We start from the raw sequence: 16,849 nt of genomic DNA on the forward strand, positions 1-16,849 counted from the left end.
AAAAGAGCTGAAAAATTATCTTAAATTAAATATAATAAATTTAAATATCGAAATTCGAATTAATTCTATATTTAAATATATGAATTAAAAAGTATAAACAGGTGGTTTTTAGCAAATATTTTTTGGAATCTTTCTTCACTTTTCCTTCTCTTTAACCCGTAACTAGAGCCGTGGTCATTAAATATCTGCAGGTGGTTGAGTCGAGTGCTTTACTTGATATTTGTGATAGTGGCCTATCCAAAAAAATAACAAAATTTATAGCATTTTATCTTAAAAAAAACACCCCAAAAACTCACCTATTTTAAACAAAATAGACCTTAAATTTTTTTTATAATATTTTAAGATTATTTTAAGAATTTAACTTCATTTTATTTTATTTACTTTCGTCGTGGAAGGAAGAATCTCTAGAGACGTGTGATTTATTGCCACGTTGAATCGAATCAGTAAATGTTTACGCACGAGTAATTAATGTTCTTAAATATCTTGTTAAATTATTTATTACTTTAATTTGTCCAATTGTTTATTATAATTTAAAATATTTTTCTTTATTTTAAGCTTCGTTTCTTTCTTTCTTTTTTATATAAATTACCTTTCTTAATTAACTTAATTAAGTGTATAAAAATTCGCGGTTGTGTTGTGTTTTTTTTATATTTAATTACATTTAAAAAAAAAAGTTTAAAGAGTAATTATCATATTAATTATCTTTATTTTTAAATACAATTAAGTAAAATATTATTTATAATTTTAAAAATGAATCTTTAAATCTCTTAAATAATTTATTAATACGTTTCGTTAAGGGTTTAGGCGTGGTTCAATTATTTCATGCTCTGTAATTTTTACTAAAAAAAAAGAAAAAAATAATAAAATGTATTTGAAGGAAATTACTATAAAAATACCGAGAATAAATTCGTCATTTTGAAAATTATATATTTAATTATTCATCCTCTTATTCGATTACTTTTGTGGGTTTAAGTATATCTGGCTAAACAAAGCTATTTAATAAAATATTAACTGATTTTTATGTATAAAATGTGATATATATATATTAATGATTTCGTAATAGTATTTTATTTTAAAAAATTTTATTAAAAAAATGGGGGAATAATTTAAAATTTTTTAATATTTTAAATACCAGATGGCAGTAGATGTTATTTTCCACCCCTAAAAACTCGACACTCCAGTCTATGTTTTCTTAATATATAGGGCCACAAATATCAGTTTCTGTCATTTTTAAATAATCTTTTTTAAATTATTATTTTAAAAAAATGAAGATGATGGCTGATAAGTAAAGGAGTTTTTTTTTTCTTTAATTCTCTGTTTTTATTGGTTTAAAATGACTAAAAACAGATTAAATAATATATTTTGAAGCCATAAACAGCGAGCGGAATAATATAAATCTCCTTACGTAGATTGAGATGATGATGACGAAGATGAGGATGCTGTTCTATCTCTCTGCATAAATTACTCAATTGAAAGTAAATATAGAATAAATGAAATTTAAAATCGAACGTGTCTTTATTTTTCTCTTTAAATATTATATTTTGACGAATATTTAAATATAATTTCGTAACGAATGAAAGAAAATATCTATTGATTTTGATCGACGCTCGGGAGTCGATGTAAAATATTCTTGACGTCGACGTGGGCCACGTTGATGTCGTCACCGAAAGGCATACCCGATCTTCTACGCCCGGTTTTCTTAACGGCTTCGAAAGGTTCGTCGCCTAATTTATGACCGTCGAAATTCGGATCCTCTTCCGCCTAGAAATTTTATTTATTATTTTTGTGTTGATTTATCAAATATAATTATTAGAATGTGTATAAATTGGTAGCGATACTGACGACTTTTCCTAGAGCAAAAAGGCATCTCGTAACCTTAGGCAAATGCCTCATAAAAAGAAGATCGTCCGGTTCGAAGAGCGTGTCTTTTGATACTCCATAATCGCTGCAAGCTTTCAAGAATTTCTCAATATTCTTCTTTTTGTGCTTGATGTTATCTCCCGCTGTTATTTCGCCGGGGATGCAGTTCGGTTTGATGGCATTCATTAACCTATTCGTAAATATATTCAAATATTCCTAATTAAAACTTAAATTTTTTTATTTTTTTAAGGCTATTTTAAGTGTTACTTTTAACCAATTTCTTACCATTAAACTTTTATTATTATTATTATTATTATTTTTAACTTGTTTTTCGCTATTTTAAGCCTCTTTAAAACGTGTTTTTAGCTATTTTAAGAACCATTAGATTTATTTTTTACTATTAAAATAATGTTTTTTCTTGTTATTCGAAACTTTTTTTTCTATTTTAAACGACAATTGGCACAAAATACCAACTGTCAAAAGTAGGATTCGTATTGTTTAGTCGACGGGGAATAAAGAATTCTATACTTTGCCAAGTTGATTATTTGGCTGTGTTTCGCTTATAATAATCACAATGGAAAAATTTATACTCTATTCTACGGAATAAATTCAATTTTAACAGGTTGGAAAAGTTATAAAACAGAATTTATTATTATTTTTTTAAAATGATTACCTGCAAAGAACGGTTCCATCTCTAAGAAACTGATCGTATTCTTTATTCGCTGCTTCCTCTAATAAATTCCATATCCAGACTAATATTTGACCTTCTTTAACTCCGTCCCTCTAATAAAAAGTAATAATTAAATTAATAATTTCTTTATTTTTTTAAAAAAATAAATGTTATTACGCAGGAAGATGCGGGAAGATGCGGGAGGATGCAGGAGGATGCGAGAAGTTACAGGAAGACGAAGATAAAAAAGTTGAAAGTTTACGTTAATTTTTATGCAGATTTAATTATATATTTTAAAAAGTTTATATTAAAAATTCAATTATTATTTAAAATAATTAAGAAATGATGGAAGATAAAAGATCGTGTCGCATCCGGAGGAATCGATCTTACCTGATGAGGTTGTAACTCGGTTTCTTGCGGCTCTTCTTTCTTAGGCATTGTGTCTACTAAATGCGATTCTACTTGTAAACAACCGCACTTAGCTGACTTTGCAGTAAGAGGAGTCGAAATGTCACGTGATGGACATCTGCTGATAATTCTCTAATTTTGGTCTTTGTAAAAATAGAAGCAGTAAACATAAAACTTAAAAGTTCTTAAATGGAATCGAAAACGTTTGTGTAAAGTAATAAAAAAACTTGTAATATTTACTAAAATACTTTTTATTTTAATTATATTAAAATAAATAATGAATAAATATTTTTAAAAAATAAGTAAGGTTGTTGAACCGAATACAAGATTCTTAAGTTTAGTCACTTTGCCAAACTGTTGTGCAATTAAGCTTTTATTTGTTTATGTAATTAGTTTACAGTTTAATATGACTAATTTAAATATATATATATTTTTATTTTGATAAGAATTTTGATACCTTAATTAGGAACGTTTATCTCGAAATGCCCCTTTAAAGGTTGCAGCTCCGTATAGCAATAATGTAATGCAGAAGAGGTCAACAAACTTCTATTTCTAACCTGGTAGTAGTCAATCAATGTTGAACTAGTAGAAGTGTTTATCGATAACGTTACATCTGATAATTTATCTCTTACCAGTCTTTTATTTATTTATTTTTTATAATATTTTAAGAAAAAAAATCCTCATTCTTCCTGTGTTTTATTACAATTTTAACCAAGGATTAAAAAATTAAACACTTTTTACTTTATATTTATGCACAATTTATTTAAAAATACATTTTTTTAACGCTTAAATATAATTTTTTTATTTATTAACATCAATTTTATATTAATTCTCTCTATTATGTAAATAGTAACAGATTAAAATGGATGAATAAATTAATTATAATAAATTTGGAGACGAATTTATTACATTTTACTCCACTCTTAAGCATTAATTACTACGTTTTTTAGTAATTATAACAACATAAATTTGATTTTTCTCTTCACTCTACGGCGACTAGAGAAGAAAATTCGGTGACATTTATAAATTTCTAGGCATAAAAACTATTGAAATTTAAAAGGGACGATAATAAACGAGTAAATAATTTATAATTCATCATCAATTTCTTGCCAATCGAGAAAATTCGGGCTATCGTAATTGTTCTTGTTGAATTTCTTAGCGGTGGCAGTCTTAATCTCCGAGCCCTTGTTACAAATCTTATGTAAAACCTTCTTACTAGTCACGTCCAATTGACCATCGAAATAAAAGTTATTCATATAATGTAACAATTTATCGACTTTACCAGGGAATTCGTGAATTTTGTCTCCCAAAGTATTGACCTGATTAGCATCGTCGGGTGTATCGTCGTCGGGATCGTTATCGCCGAAGCCAAACATACCTTTAAACTTCTTAAACATAAAGGATACGATTTCGTATTCGTTATTTTGTTTTTGGATGTCTTCTTTCACGCTTTGGAATGCGCTTATGATGAGGGTGACGAATATATTAAGGAGGATGACACTGGTCACCAGAGCGTAGACAAAGAACATAATCGGTCCCAGTAGTGGCGATGCTAAGCATATTTCTTCGAAATCGAACACTCCTCTCATTATAGAAAATGCCGTTTCGGTGGACGTTATAAAATCTTTAAATCCCTGCAACGTAACACCGAAAACAATGTAAAACATCTGAACGAAAGCGAAGTAAATCACACCGAAAACTATAAAAAATGATTTAAGGTCCTTAGAACATTGCTGTAGAGTGCTGTAAAGCACACCCATACGTTTATTGAAACGTAAAAGCTTAATAAATTTTAAGATGGAGATAAAAATAAGGAATGCCATTAAATAACCGAATACTTCATCAACCGAAGCTACAAATTGAAGTTTAACGTAACCGTTACCTTCGGTTTTTTCGAAAACTTTCAAAATCCTTTTAGTTACGATCATTCTATAAATGTATATTATTATAGAAGCGTATGAAAGAGATACGACAGCAACCTCCATCAAGTTCCAATAACTTTGAAAGTACTCTTTACGATCTTTGCGAATCTTTTTGGCTTCCCTGACGGTAAAATAAATGGTATAAATTACGTAGGTCAGTTCACAAATCATGACGAATAGCCCGAAACCCTGATGGTAACGCATCAAACGAATTGCATCTATTCTATGGAACGGTACAACCCCTCCGCCCGGTTGAAATTCTGCTACTAATTCGATCACCCCGAATAAATTTACTTGGGCATTGTATACAGAAAATTCTGCAAAGACTGCTCTTGTCCCCGCATCGGTCCAATCTTCTTTTTCTAGACGATATAATTCCTCTTTAAGCTGCTCTCTGCTACCGCGAAGAGGTACAACGTATCCTCCTCCTCCGTACACGTCTAATTTACCAAAAAATGGCAATCCGTCTAATTCGGATGAGGATCTGTAATGATATTCATCGACGACACCGTCGTCCTCTGATAATTTCTTCCATCCTTTCTGATAACTACGTTTATCTTCGTCCACCATCCTAGAGTATCCGCGACACGTTTTCGATACGTTCTTCATAATTTCTTCCACTTTACAAGAATCTAAAATTTATATTTAAGAAAATACCCGCTATTTATAGACATTTTTTAATCATTTAAACTGAATATTATTAAATTTACTTACTTGGTTTTATACGAACTTGCCTTAAAACTCCGTAACCCATCAATCTGTTCACTCTATCGTCAATGAATCCTCTTAGACCGAACGGTTGATCGCCGTTATACCACTTCCCAACCAGTAGTTCGGGAATTAAACCTTCCCTAGCCCACTTCCAAAAAGATGCGGTGCTCCCGATCTGGAATTTCATTCAATCAATTTAATTTTTTTATTATAAATTGTCAAAAAAAAGAAGAAGATAATTACAGCCGTAAAATCAATATTTGGATCTCCCTTTTTGATAAAGGCATTTTCCAGGTTTGTTTTCAAGAAAAATGCATTGGGATCTCGATTTCCGTAACTAAGTATTATAAGAATCCACAGGAAAAATACGTAAGAAAAGATTTCTTTAATAATTGCGGCCATTTTTAATTCCTTTTCTCTTTCTCTTCGCGCTTTCTCGATTCTGGCAGAATTTGGTGGTTGGTACGATATTTTCTTCTTAATTGGTATAATGGCATCTATAAAATTAAAATATATACAAGTTTATTAGTAGAATAATCTATTAATGAATAAAGAATATTCAAAATATACATCTAAACAGCTTAGATTAAGCGTGATGTATGTAAAAGTCACGGGTTCGTATCCTAATTGAAACTTTTATCCCGTGTTTTGGCTTCTTTCTCTGGCTTCTGCACACGATTCTCCGCTTCTATGTATTGAATTTATGCTATTAATGTATAAAATTCCTTTAAAAAAATCCCACGTTACCTGTATGAAGCCATTCTTCGTCGTCAGCTAAATTCGGAGCTTCCTCATCCTGTTCCGAATCATCTTCGTCAGAATCCACAGACTTAAATAAGCTGGAGAGGATCATAGCAACTAAAAATACCTAAAAATATATAAATAAATTTTATATAATTATATTTAATTTAACATTTGAAAGAGTTAATTTAAGTAAAATTACCTTAATAGGTTGAGTGATAAGTATGGAAGTGAAGAAAGATATTAAGAGGGAAGTCACCCATTTTTTAGTTTTTTCGTCACCGAATTGCACCCCGTATGCCCACAGGAAGAACACAGAAACAAAAATCGAAGCCAAACAGATTAACCAAGCAACATATCTGCACCACCAAGGGAACAGAAACTTCTTTTTCTTCTTCTTCTTGTCACTCTTATTACTAAAATCGTGTACTTCTTTGATAGAAGCATCGTCATCTACCAATTTCATGGTGGATTCTCCAGAACCCGGCCTCTTTAATGATATTGCTGGCTTATATTTTTCATCTATAAAAATAATTTTTTTTATATTTTCGTTAAAAATGCTTAAAATTAATATTTTCAATCATATTTACTCTGTTTTTTTAGAGCTTCTGTGATTCTCGAAGGTCGAAGTTTACGCAATCTGGATTTTCTGAATAAAGTAATCATGAGAAATGTAGGAGGAAAGACGATGAGGTTTGCCATAACACCGACTCCTATCTAAAAATTCATTTTATTACATAAAAAGTGTAGAATTTTTGAGTTAGAAAGCGAGAATTAATGGTTTTACTTGTTCGGGACTCATCGAGAATGGTCCTATATTGATGGCAGAACCAGAAGGTTTGCTGGGCACTCTTCCATACCACATGGCATTAACCAACATGGATAGATACAGCATTGCCATGCAAGAAGATACTCTTTGAACTCTCGTAAACCTACTTCTGGGTGGACGAAGAAATATCGAGAACCACAAGTGCCCATCCGATAAATTTTTTTGAGTAGTTACGTTGAAAAGGTGAGAAAATTCTGTAGCTTCCCCTTTCCCAGCTACTGGGACCAATCTATCGATCTTCAAATAAAATATTGAATTTAATAATGAATCTTTTTTTATTATTTAATTTGCGTATTTTCTTACCAAACCATCATCTTTTTCCACCGCTAGCCATTTATTAACTACAAATTCAAATTTAGCACCAGTCTGAACGTCTCTCACTACTATAAAGCTTAAGAACCACGATCTAAATTTGCCTTTTCCTTTATTATCGTGCCAAATTCTAATGTAATTTAACTTTCCTAAGGGTCTAAACGTTTAAAATAATGTATAAAACCGATGAAAAATGCAGAAATTTAGATAACAGAAAGAGAATATTAAGACGAACCTTGCCACACTCATTACGAAAGTATCCATAGCACCTCTGCGAAATATCTTTCTCTTAGAATCACCAAAAGTTCGAACAGAGGTTTCGTCATCTTCCCCAGAAAGGATAAAATGAACCTGTAATTTATAAAGTGGTAAAACAGAATAGAGGGGGGTAGATATTGCTAGTAAATTCCATCAAACTCTACCTGAGAATCCGTAGCAGCAGCATCTTTATCACCCGTGAAAACGGTCATCTCGTACAAATACCTATCTTGAGGATCGTTATCCGGTAAAGGAGTCGCTCCTAACTATAAATTATATAGATTCGGTTAAGCATAATATCGAACTTAACAAGCAATAAAAATTAAAAGTAATATTATAACTTTTTCTGTATCCTTCTTATCTTGACGCCTTGCCCATATAAGTAGAATAATATAAAGTAATAAAGTAACAATGATTGTCATGTATATAGTAACGTTATCAGCAAATCCTGCATTTGCAAAAACGTAAGCAAAATCGACCGTGTTGGGGGTTACAAAAAATCCACCTCCGAATGAAGTTAAGTGATTACATTTGCAGTAAGTCATGGCTTTGTTAGAGTTTTCTACCTGAAAAGATCAATTGTTTACATCATTTCTTGACTTAAAAATTCAGCGAGAAGATCTTTAACTTACAAAGCATCCTTCTCCTGACCAAATTTTAGTATCAGGATTAAAGAAATAACATCCTGAAGTATATATTCTCAACGTGTAATTAGTTGAAAATGTATGTGATACTTCTCCTTTGGTGAAGTTGTGTTCGCTGTCGAAGAGCATCTCTTCAGAAAGACTATCATTTCCTTCAACGACCCCAACGTAAAAGAACCCTGTCTTATTTTGAATAACGTCGTTCGGTAGAAATATATCGTAAGTACCTGAAATTCGATTTATTTTTAAATATATTTCTTAACAAATTTCACTACTTTCACCATCTTACCATTGACGTTTCTCACAGTTTCCAATGGTATCATCAAGTCGTAATAATTTAAAAGTGGTTTTTCTCGGTGTTTAATGAATACCGTAAGTGACGAGTCCGGTTCTGTTGGATGAATTTCGATATTGACTGCAGAATCAGCCTTCTCTACAAAAAACTGATGATATACCATCTGCTCGTACCATTTCATCGTTGGTAACACGTACGTAGGCTCTGGTAGGGGCTAAAGAATGAAAAAAGAGAGGGAAAATATATATAAAATTATACGTTTTATAACTGTAAATATTGTTTCTCGACTTGTTTCTCGTGTTAATCTCCGGGAAAGACCGAGAAATCGGTTCTCGACCTCTCCGAAGGTCGTGACCTCCCAGTTGAGAGAAGCTCTAGAACTTACGCTATCATCTTTTCCAGATTTTCTAGGAATGATTATTCCGAACAATCCTGTAGTATTTTTGATGGACATGAGGTGTAAAGTTTCGTCTAGCATCAGTAATTGCAGGGTTTGAGTATCTTTGGATAATAAATCGACACTATCACCGAACGATTGAAGAATGGCCGGCCAAGAAACAGCCTAAAGTATAAAAATTATTCATTAGTAATAATACTTTTTTGTCTTTATTTTCATACAATTTAAGCTCGGAAATAAGAAGATAAATTGTGTAATACGTGCCATAACACCTAGTGTTTCGTTTCCCGAACATTCGTATTGGCTCAAAATATCACAAACTTCAGGGAATATATAAGTAGCATCTCCGTGTTGAATGGACATATTTGATAGAGTTCCGCCCTTAAACCTATTAAAAATAGTAAAATATTTTTAATATCTTATCTTAAATACATGCAAAATAATTTATGGCATAGTTACATAGAAAGTTCATTAAATATTTACATAGATATTGTCAATCCTAATCCACTAGGAGCGATAAATTCTAATGGTTCTTCGCCAACGACTATATTTCTTAATATCGTCAGAACCAATTGGATTGTTAAATCGACTATCTGCTTTATCTGCCCTTCAGCCTATAAAGGGAATTATTTTAAAGTATTTTCTAAATATTATTAGATATTTTATCGATACTTACGGCCACTCTTTCTTGCTCGATGATTACTTTGGCTAGAGCTTCTTGGAATGGTATTTTACCATCAAATAAACTTTCTAAAAAATTGATTTAACATTTCTTAGATTTATATTATTGATATTTACTGAATTTCTTAAAGATAAAACGTTATTAAGTTACCTTTTTCTTCCTCTCCGTATAATGGTGCTTGTATGTCGTATTCTATATCCAATGCTTTGGTACGATCACTCGGCATCACCACTCCTTCAACTAACTGCTGCGACATTCTCTGATAGAAAAGTCATGCTTTATGTATATTTTAAGATACTTTTTTTTTAAAATTTTAAAGGAAAATATGGAGTACTTACTGCTACAATTCCACCCATAGTCCCGACAGCGTACATACAGAAGTCTAACAGTTGTTGAGGAGCTTCCACTTTCAGATCGGATGCCAATTCGACCGTCTTGTTTAACAATCTTATAATTGCATTCTAGAAAAAGCTTCCTCGGTTATAGACACGTCAAACGTTGAAATTTTCCATAAATTAAACTTACTTTTCCGTCGTTATCCAGGGCGTCACCGTTACCCGCTATGGCCGTCAGTGCACTTCCTATCTGTTCTAACCCACTTAACGTGTCCATATTCATCACAGAGTCTACAGATCGTACCATTTTAAGTCGAGCCTGTTTAAAATTGATAGAAGTTTACATTCGTAATTACCAAGTGTGTTTTTTTGAAGATTTTAAACTTACCTGAGTCTTTTCTTCCAGTTCCTTGTCGGCATCTGGCTCGTCTACATAAGAAATTAACTTAGATATAGGTGTTTTAATTGTCTTTTAAAAGAATTTTTAGAATTCTCACCAGGTATTTCGTTCTCAGAACTATCGGGTTGATCGCTAGGCAATCGGATGTTCATCAAAGACGACACGGCTTGAGAAACTTGATTCATTTTAGCTTGATCGCCCGATGCTTCTACGTATTCTAATTGTTTAGTCGCCATAAATTGCTCGTATTCTTGTTTTGTCGGTGGTGTCAACTATAAAAAGTGTGCGTAATTAATAAAATATCGGAATTATAACTACGATTTCTCGTAACAACACAATGGGTGAACGTACAGCGAGTGTGGTTATGTTAAGTTTAGTGAGGGCCCCTTCTTTATCTTTAATATCGACACCTAGTTGAAAGGCTCCGTAAGGTAACACCAATTCCGCAGCTTCGTCGGGACCGTAGCTTAAATAGAAAACCACTCCAGATTGAAGATCCATGGCTGAAAGATTATTTGGTGGAAATTATATAAATTTGGGGATATATATATACAGTACATAACACGGTAAATTATCAATAAACTTACTCCAGTAGGCGTAATAATCTACTTCCGAGCCTTCTGGATCGATCCAGCCCAAACATATAGCAGTAAATGTATCCAAAAGTGCTTTGCCTTCTTCTGGATATAAGGTACAATTTCCGTTTTCGGGTGGTTTATTGATATGTAGAAACAAATCAGATTCTCCTTTCTGGTTAGCTTCGTTCTCTACGGCTAACTTTGCTATGAAATCTCCAAAAGCCGGGTAATATTCTTTAAAAAATTCTTCGGATAGAGCCATTTTCTGTTCGTTGGCGCCTAAAAATAATCAAAAAATTTTATTCCTTTTTCTACGGTAAAAATGATCTTAAATATTCTACTTACCGACTAAAAATCTAGCCGCATCTTCTAAATACGTTTCGTTTCCTTCGTCCTCCACCCCGTATAATTCCCATTGATAAGTCAATTGTCCTTCGCAGTTTTCTGTGCATAATCCTATTAATCCTACTCGAACGGGATTAATTTTCTGCCCGATTGGATCGTGTGGATAGCATAATTTTTCCGTTTGGCATCTTCAGAAGAAAATTAGGTGTAATTGCATACGAGAAGGTGCGAGTATCATAAAATCTTCATACCTGACGGCAATCGCTGGTGGTACGTGTTCTAAGAGAACTATTTGTATTCCTCCCCAGGATGCATCTCTATCCGGTAACTCAACTTTAACTATAATCTCGTAAGTAATGTTGGTTTTACGAAATACTGTGGTGTCCCATTCCAAGTAACTATCCGTTACGTTAATTCTACCTAAAATGGGATGTTTATAGCATACAACTAATTTATAAAGACGTAATTATCTTAACCTACCCGGGCCTTTTCCGAAGCATCCCCCTTGATCTTCCTCTTCTATTCCCGGTTTTCCATCGTCGGTCGGTGGCACGATATACAACGAATTTCGATCGTATATGGGATTAGATATGTTAAATTCGTCTGCCATACTTCGGTTCAATACCTCGTGTGGTACTCTTCTACAGTACCACGTTATAGTAAAATTCTATAAAAGTTCGTCGTTAGTTTTAACTGTAAATACCTTCGGACAGTTATTAAACCTCCCTACCTTATTGTCAACGTCATCTGGGTCGACGGAATAAGTTCCTGGATCGAGGCGAAGTTTCTGACCCCAACCTCTGGTGACCCTGGTCTGTGCCCCATCCGACATTTGAACTATTACGGGAGAGGGTACAACGTTGACGTACGTGTCTATGGATCGACGAAATGGCATCATAGGATAGTCACTCGGTCCTGAAGATCATAGTTATTTCGTTCATTGACGTTAATTAAACGTTGTCAAAATTTATTTTTAACGTATTATTATACGAAATATCACGTAAACTAATTACTAACAACTATAATATAAGCGTGCATCTTACCTGTCATATTAACCTGAAAAACGAATCTATAATATCCAGATTCTAGGAAGAAGGGCTTGATAAAGAGCATGGACTTTCTACACGAATCCAGCATAGAAATGTCTATTTGTTCTATCTCCATTCCGGTTGTTTCGTTGACTCTCCACACCCTCCACATTCTGAACGCCTCTGTCGTAACGTTGCACCTGACAGTCGTATACGAGTACAGAACGACGGGGATCGAACGATAATTTTCCAGTGCCAGATTAGCTTTACTGGCCCTATTACGGATATCCAAAATTGGAGGTTTGCAAGACAAATCCACTATAGTAAACACCAACGTGGCATTAGTCTCCGAAACGTCGTTGAATGCTTTCAACAATACGTAATATTCGCCCCTGGTACGATAGTGATGCTTGACGAAGTGGGGTGTACTTAATTTCTCTTCTTCCCATAAAATATCGTTACGAGTATAATTAATAAAACAAGTAACGGGGGCTCCGAAAGCGTGTAAGATGCTCCCGTCACCGTAGTCGATAACCAGGCAGGTGTCTGTACCCAATTGTTCCAAGTTTATCTCAAAGAATTTATCTTCCTCTTCGTCTGTCAGATTGTAATGATCCGTAATGTCCAAACCCAAGACGGGTTCCATCATGTGCAAATGGATTTTAATAGGAGGGGCATTTTTGTGCACGTGATTATAAGCGAAGATCGACAGGTTGTAATGTCCGGGCTACAGAAAATAATGTGTTAATAACATTTCAATAAATAAATCTAAGAAATTAATCGACTAACCTGTTGGAAATCGTAAGTAAAAGTGCTGTCCGAATCGTTTTTCAAGATAGTCCCATCCTCCAAGAGTTCGATAATATATAATTCAACGTCACCTGTATTAATATTATCACAATAGTTTATAATTTCTCACGCTAGATGGAGACACTATAACGGGTAGGTTCACGTGTAATAGAAGCACGATAACACGAACTCGATCATGCCGAGAAAATTACAAGGTTTCAAAGATATACAAAAGAATAATTACCAGTTTTAACTCCCATGAATAACGTAACATTACGATCGACTGGAAATTTATCTTGTTTAAGACCAAAACCTGGCAGGAATCTTTTACCACCGTGTGGAATATGAAATGCTTTAACCGATAGACCCGTGATGTAGTCTGCCACCTCTACCTACAATACACGTGTTACAAGAGTAATGAAAACAATGCCCTCTTCTATCGCTTCTACGAGGGGGAGTGGTAGAAAATGACGTTAGAAATGCTCAAAAGAAAGGTGCAGGGTAATGTTATTAAGCCAAAAAACAATGGAAACAAATAGAATTGTACAATATTATGCAGCAAGTATTAAAGAAATAGAAACATACCTCGGTGGTCAAGACTTTTGAAGTGACCAAATTAAATATCTTGACAGATACTTTATATATCCCTGGTTTTTTGTAGGCGTGTTGAAAGACTTCGGAAATGCCTTCTCCTTCCTTCGGTATATCCCACTTTAAAGTGGCTTTATCTCCGAATTTAAATATGGCGCTGGAATTGGTGGGTAGCTTCTCCGTTTTCGGGTAATTAAGATTTATGGATATCGTGGCTGAGAAAAGCATGGAAAATCTATTTTTAGTGGTTTATTTATTGGATTTTACCAATTAATCGCGCAAATCGGAATAGAAAAATACAAAAATTTACCGGGTAAGAGTTGAGGAGAATTTGTACTTATTTCCCAAACAGGTAAGACGGGATTCTGTGCGATAAGTCTGTGAGAATCGTTAAATTCTCCGTGCAAGTTAAAGGCACGAACTTTAATTTTGTACACCCCCGGTTCTCGATACACGTGCTCTTTGGTGAGTTTACCTTTCGTAGCCGTGTCTACATTTTTAAAAAAAATATATATTTTTTTAGTATTTATTACGGTTATTACTTTAAAATTACGTGTTAATTTGGCGTAAATCCTCACCGTCGACGTATTCCTTTCTGATTTTTTCGTCTCCGAAATCCCAGACGACGTTGACGTTGGTACCTCCGTTAACGACTAATTCAAACTTGACCACTTGTCCTGTGGCGGTATCTGGTGGTGTGACGGTGAGTTTAATACCCAAAATTGGTCTCTGTACGTTAACGGTACATTTTCTAGTTATAGGAGTAGACGTAAATTCGTTATTAACTTCGATAGAATATTCAAAAACATTAGTCTGTCTGTAACGATGTTGTAAAGATAACTGTAGAGGCACGCCGATGGCTGCTTGTAAGTAATACTTTAATCCGGTGGATTTAACGTTGGTGTCTTTAATTCCGGACGATTTCGATAGTTTCGAACCTCCGAAATCGTCTTGTTCGTTGCCTAAAGTGCGACGATAGGCAACCTGACCCCTTCTTAAATAAACCCCTAAGATGTCGCCAGTTTCGACTTTATATTCACCCTCGATAGGAAGATAATTATGTCCAGCTTTGATGTTAATGGGTATTTTATGAACGATGGAAAAAGGGAACTCGAAAACCGATCTTAGTTGAGGGCAAGAAGCATCTTTAACGGGTGACAGACACGTGTGTCGATGTGGGCAATATACATTTTCCTTTTGGCATTCGATATATGCTGATGAACATTCTTTGTTTTGGCATTTTCTTCTAAGCACCTAAAAGAAATACAGGTATATCATTGAAGGAGCAATTTATAAGAAAATTATAGGTTGCCAACGTATTGAAAAATGGTTTATTCGTCCTCATTCATCTTTTTAAAATATTTTTTCCTTAAGTAAATTGTTGATTTCCCCAAGTTAAACAAGACCACACAAAGAAAACTTGGCTTATAATTTATGCAAATACGACAAGAAATAAGGAATTTGCCATCAATTTTTTTATTAAACTAAAACTTAAAATATCACCGCATAAATCTTTAATTAAGGTTATCGTTATATTTTTCCTTACCAGAAGTGAAATAGGACCTTCTTCTGTGCCGAATAATTGTAAAGAATGGACCAAACCGGCCAAATATATCTGAGAATCGGGTATTATAATTAATTTCTGATCACTTTTCTTCATTACCATATCCGGTGTTACGTTTCTAGGTATATCGATTCCTATTTTCTGAGCCTTAGTATCTGCACAAGAATAAGAGGCAATTATTCATATTTTTTTTCCATCGAATAATCGTAAATAAAATAACGAAAAAATATCTATTATTTGGCCTTATCTTTCTGGCAAGTATCGGGACTAGACTTACCTGGCAAACCGGATGCCAAGGGTTTAGTTTTATCTCCATATTCCTGTTTTAAAGACATCTTAACACCAGTCGTAACCGTCAGATTGCACGCAAATATCTCTTTAGGTTTGACAACGGTAGGACATAGAAACGTAACTCCATTTTCCGATATATCAGAGATCACTGTCACAACGGTACTAGCTGCCACACGATACGTCTATAACGATTACGGGCATAAGTATAGAATGTAGTGAAAGTTATTAGGCAATTATACACGAAAGGGTCGAGTTACCTCGGGTGCACCACGTGGTTTTGCCGATACCGTAACCTTAAAAATTCCAGGATGATAAAAGTAATGGGTGAAAGTACTCGTATCGTCTGTAAAACTCATAAAATTTCCATCACCGAATGTTACAGTATACTCGACATTCTCCCCAGTTTCTATATTAACAGTAAAATCGACTGGTAAAGAACTTTTAATTCTTTTTTCCGATGCTTTAATGGTAAGACCGGTTATGGGAACGATGACAATCGACTTATAATAGGTAATTGCCAAATTAGATTTCTTACAATCTTCTTCGTCCATTGTTTCCATCGATTCCACTAATAAATAAATAAATAAATAGAAATTAAACTGGACAAATTTTTAATTAGATGTATCTAAAAATTGATCATACCTTCTTTATTTTTCGAGCATAAACAATATTTTTCCTGTAAAATTCCTGTATAAGGAAGCCATAAATCTCCGCATCTTGTTTTGCAATTCCAAGGATCAAGTTTTTTATTGGGATCGTATCCTCCGGGTGAAGAATGGAAAAGATCCAACGATGCTTCGTTCAAACAATCTCCTTCGTTTAAACATTCTGTAAATAATTTTAATTAAATATGAATAATTTTAAACTATTTTAAATAGATTTTAAAGAATTCTTCTTTAAAAAATACAGCGATTTATATGTTAAAGTGCCTTAAGCTTGGAAATTATCACAGAGGACATCGCTCGAAAGATTTCCGCTAAAAAAATTAAAAAAAAAACTAGAAATTTCTGATCTTATTGAATTCGACACGCAATTCTCTAAAGTATAGAAAAAAATCGCCTTAAAAAAGTATAAAATTAGAGAAATCCACTTTAAAAAATGACATAATTAGGCCTGTTTTAATGTCTTAATTCGGATCGATTTCTAAAATTATCCCAGAATAAACTGTTCTAGAAATTAAATAATAAAATAATTAATAA

The 16,849-nt window shown here is 33.4% G+C and overlaps 2 protein-coding genes across 2 annotated transcripts in view; both read right to left on the bottom strand.

Moving 5' to 3' along the window:
* Nucleotides 1–1,491: 1,491 nt before the first annotated feature.
* LOC111626173 (myophilin-like) lies at nt 1,492–3,063 on the bottom strand. The gene is made up of 4 exons (XM_023369482.1): nt 2,921–3,063; nt 2,534–2,643; nt 1,843–2,050; nt 1,492–1,761 (listed from the first exon to the last, which is right to left on the bottom strand). Exons 1-4 carry the CDS (start codon nt 2,966–2,968, stop codon nt 1,588–1,590), a joined length of 540 nt encoding a protein of 179 aa, XP_023225250.1. The 5' UTR covers nt 2,969–3,063; the 3' UTR covers nt 1,492–1,587.
* A 714-nt stretch (nt 3,064–3,777) lies between these two features.
* The window catches only part of LOC111626157, a 16,136-nt gene continuing 3,064 nt past the window's right edge, over nt 3,778–16,849 (bottom strand). The window contains exons 2-39 of the mRNA XM_023369456.1: nt 16,293–16,478; nt 15,908–16,218; nt 15,637–15,832; nt 15,342–15,514; nt 14,374–15,049; nt 14,106–14,285; nt 13,790–14,010; nt 13,449–13,596; nt 13,205–13,296; nt 12,431–13,142; nt 12,118–12,302; nt 11,868–12,054; nt 11,639–11,807; nt 11,388–11,575; nt 11,052–11,321; nt 10,816–10,967; nt 10,562–10,736; nt 10,453–10,493; nt 10,255–10,383; nt 10,068–10,190; nt 9,880–9,988; nt 9,724–9,797; nt 9,531–9,661; nt 9,312–9,435; nt 9,036–9,212; nt 8,645–8,864; nt 8,344–8,582; nt 8,053–8,277; nt 7,876–7,977; nt 7,689–7,804; nt 7,445–7,610; nt 7,100–7,378; nt 6,903–7,029; nt 6,515–6,834; nt 6,319–6,439; nt 5,815–6,068; nt 5,575–5,746; nt 3,778–5,492 (exon numbers count right to left, since the gene is read on the bottom strand). Coding sequence (XP_023225224.1) covers nt 4,024–5,492; nt 5,575–5,746; nt 5,815–6,068; nt 6,319–6,439; nt 6,515–6,834; nt 6,903–7,029; nt 7,100–7,378; nt 7,445–7,610; nt 7,689–7,804; nt 7,876–7,977; nt 8,053–8,277; nt 8,344–8,582; nt 8,645–8,864; nt 9,036–9,212; nt 9,312–9,435; nt 9,531–9,661; nt 9,724–9,797; nt 9,880–9,988; nt 10,068–10,190; nt 10,255–10,383; nt 10,453–10,493; nt 10,562–10,736; nt 10,816–10,967; nt 11,052–11,321; nt 11,388–11,575; nt 11,639–11,807; nt 11,868–12,054; nt 12,118–12,302; nt 12,431–13,142; nt 13,205–13,296; nt 13,449–13,596; nt 13,790–14,010; nt 14,106–14,285; nt 14,374–15,049; nt 15,342–15,514; nt 15,637–15,832; nt 15,908–16,218; nt 16,293–16,478 — 8,939 coding nt within the window. The 3' untranslated portion in view covers nt 3,778–4,023. The remainder of the gene's footprint in view (nt 5,493–5,574; nt 5,747–5,814; nt 6,069–6,318; nt 6,440–6,514; nt 6,835–6,902; nt 7,030–7,099; nt 7,379–7,444; nt 7,611–7,688; nt 7,805–7,875; nt 7,978–8,052; nt 8,278–8,343; nt 8,583–8,644; nt 8,865–9,035; nt 9,213–9,311; nt 9,436–9,530; nt 9,662–9,723; nt 9,798–9,879; nt 9,989–10,067; nt 10,191–10,254; nt 10,384–10,452; nt 10,494–10,561; nt 10,737–10,815; nt 10,968–11,051; nt 11,322–11,387; nt 11,576–11,638; nt 11,808–11,867; nt 12,055–12,117; nt 12,303–12,430; nt 13,143–13,204; nt 13,297–13,448; nt 13,597–13,789; nt 14,011–14,105; nt 14,286–14,373; nt 15,050–15,341; nt 15,515–15,636; nt 15,833–15,907; nt 16,219–16,292; nt 16,479–16,849) is intronic.

The sequence above is a fragment of the Centruroides sculpturatus genome, unplaced genomic scaffold, assembly GCF_000671375.1.
Source record: "Centruroides sculpturatus isolate CEXI.00-Female unplaced genomic scaffold, Cexi_2.0 scaffold472, whole genome shotgun sequence".
In the NCBI taxonomy this organism is placed as follows: Eukaryota; Metazoa; Arthropoda; class Arachnida; order Scorpiones; family Buthidae; genus Centruroides; species Centruroides sculpturatus.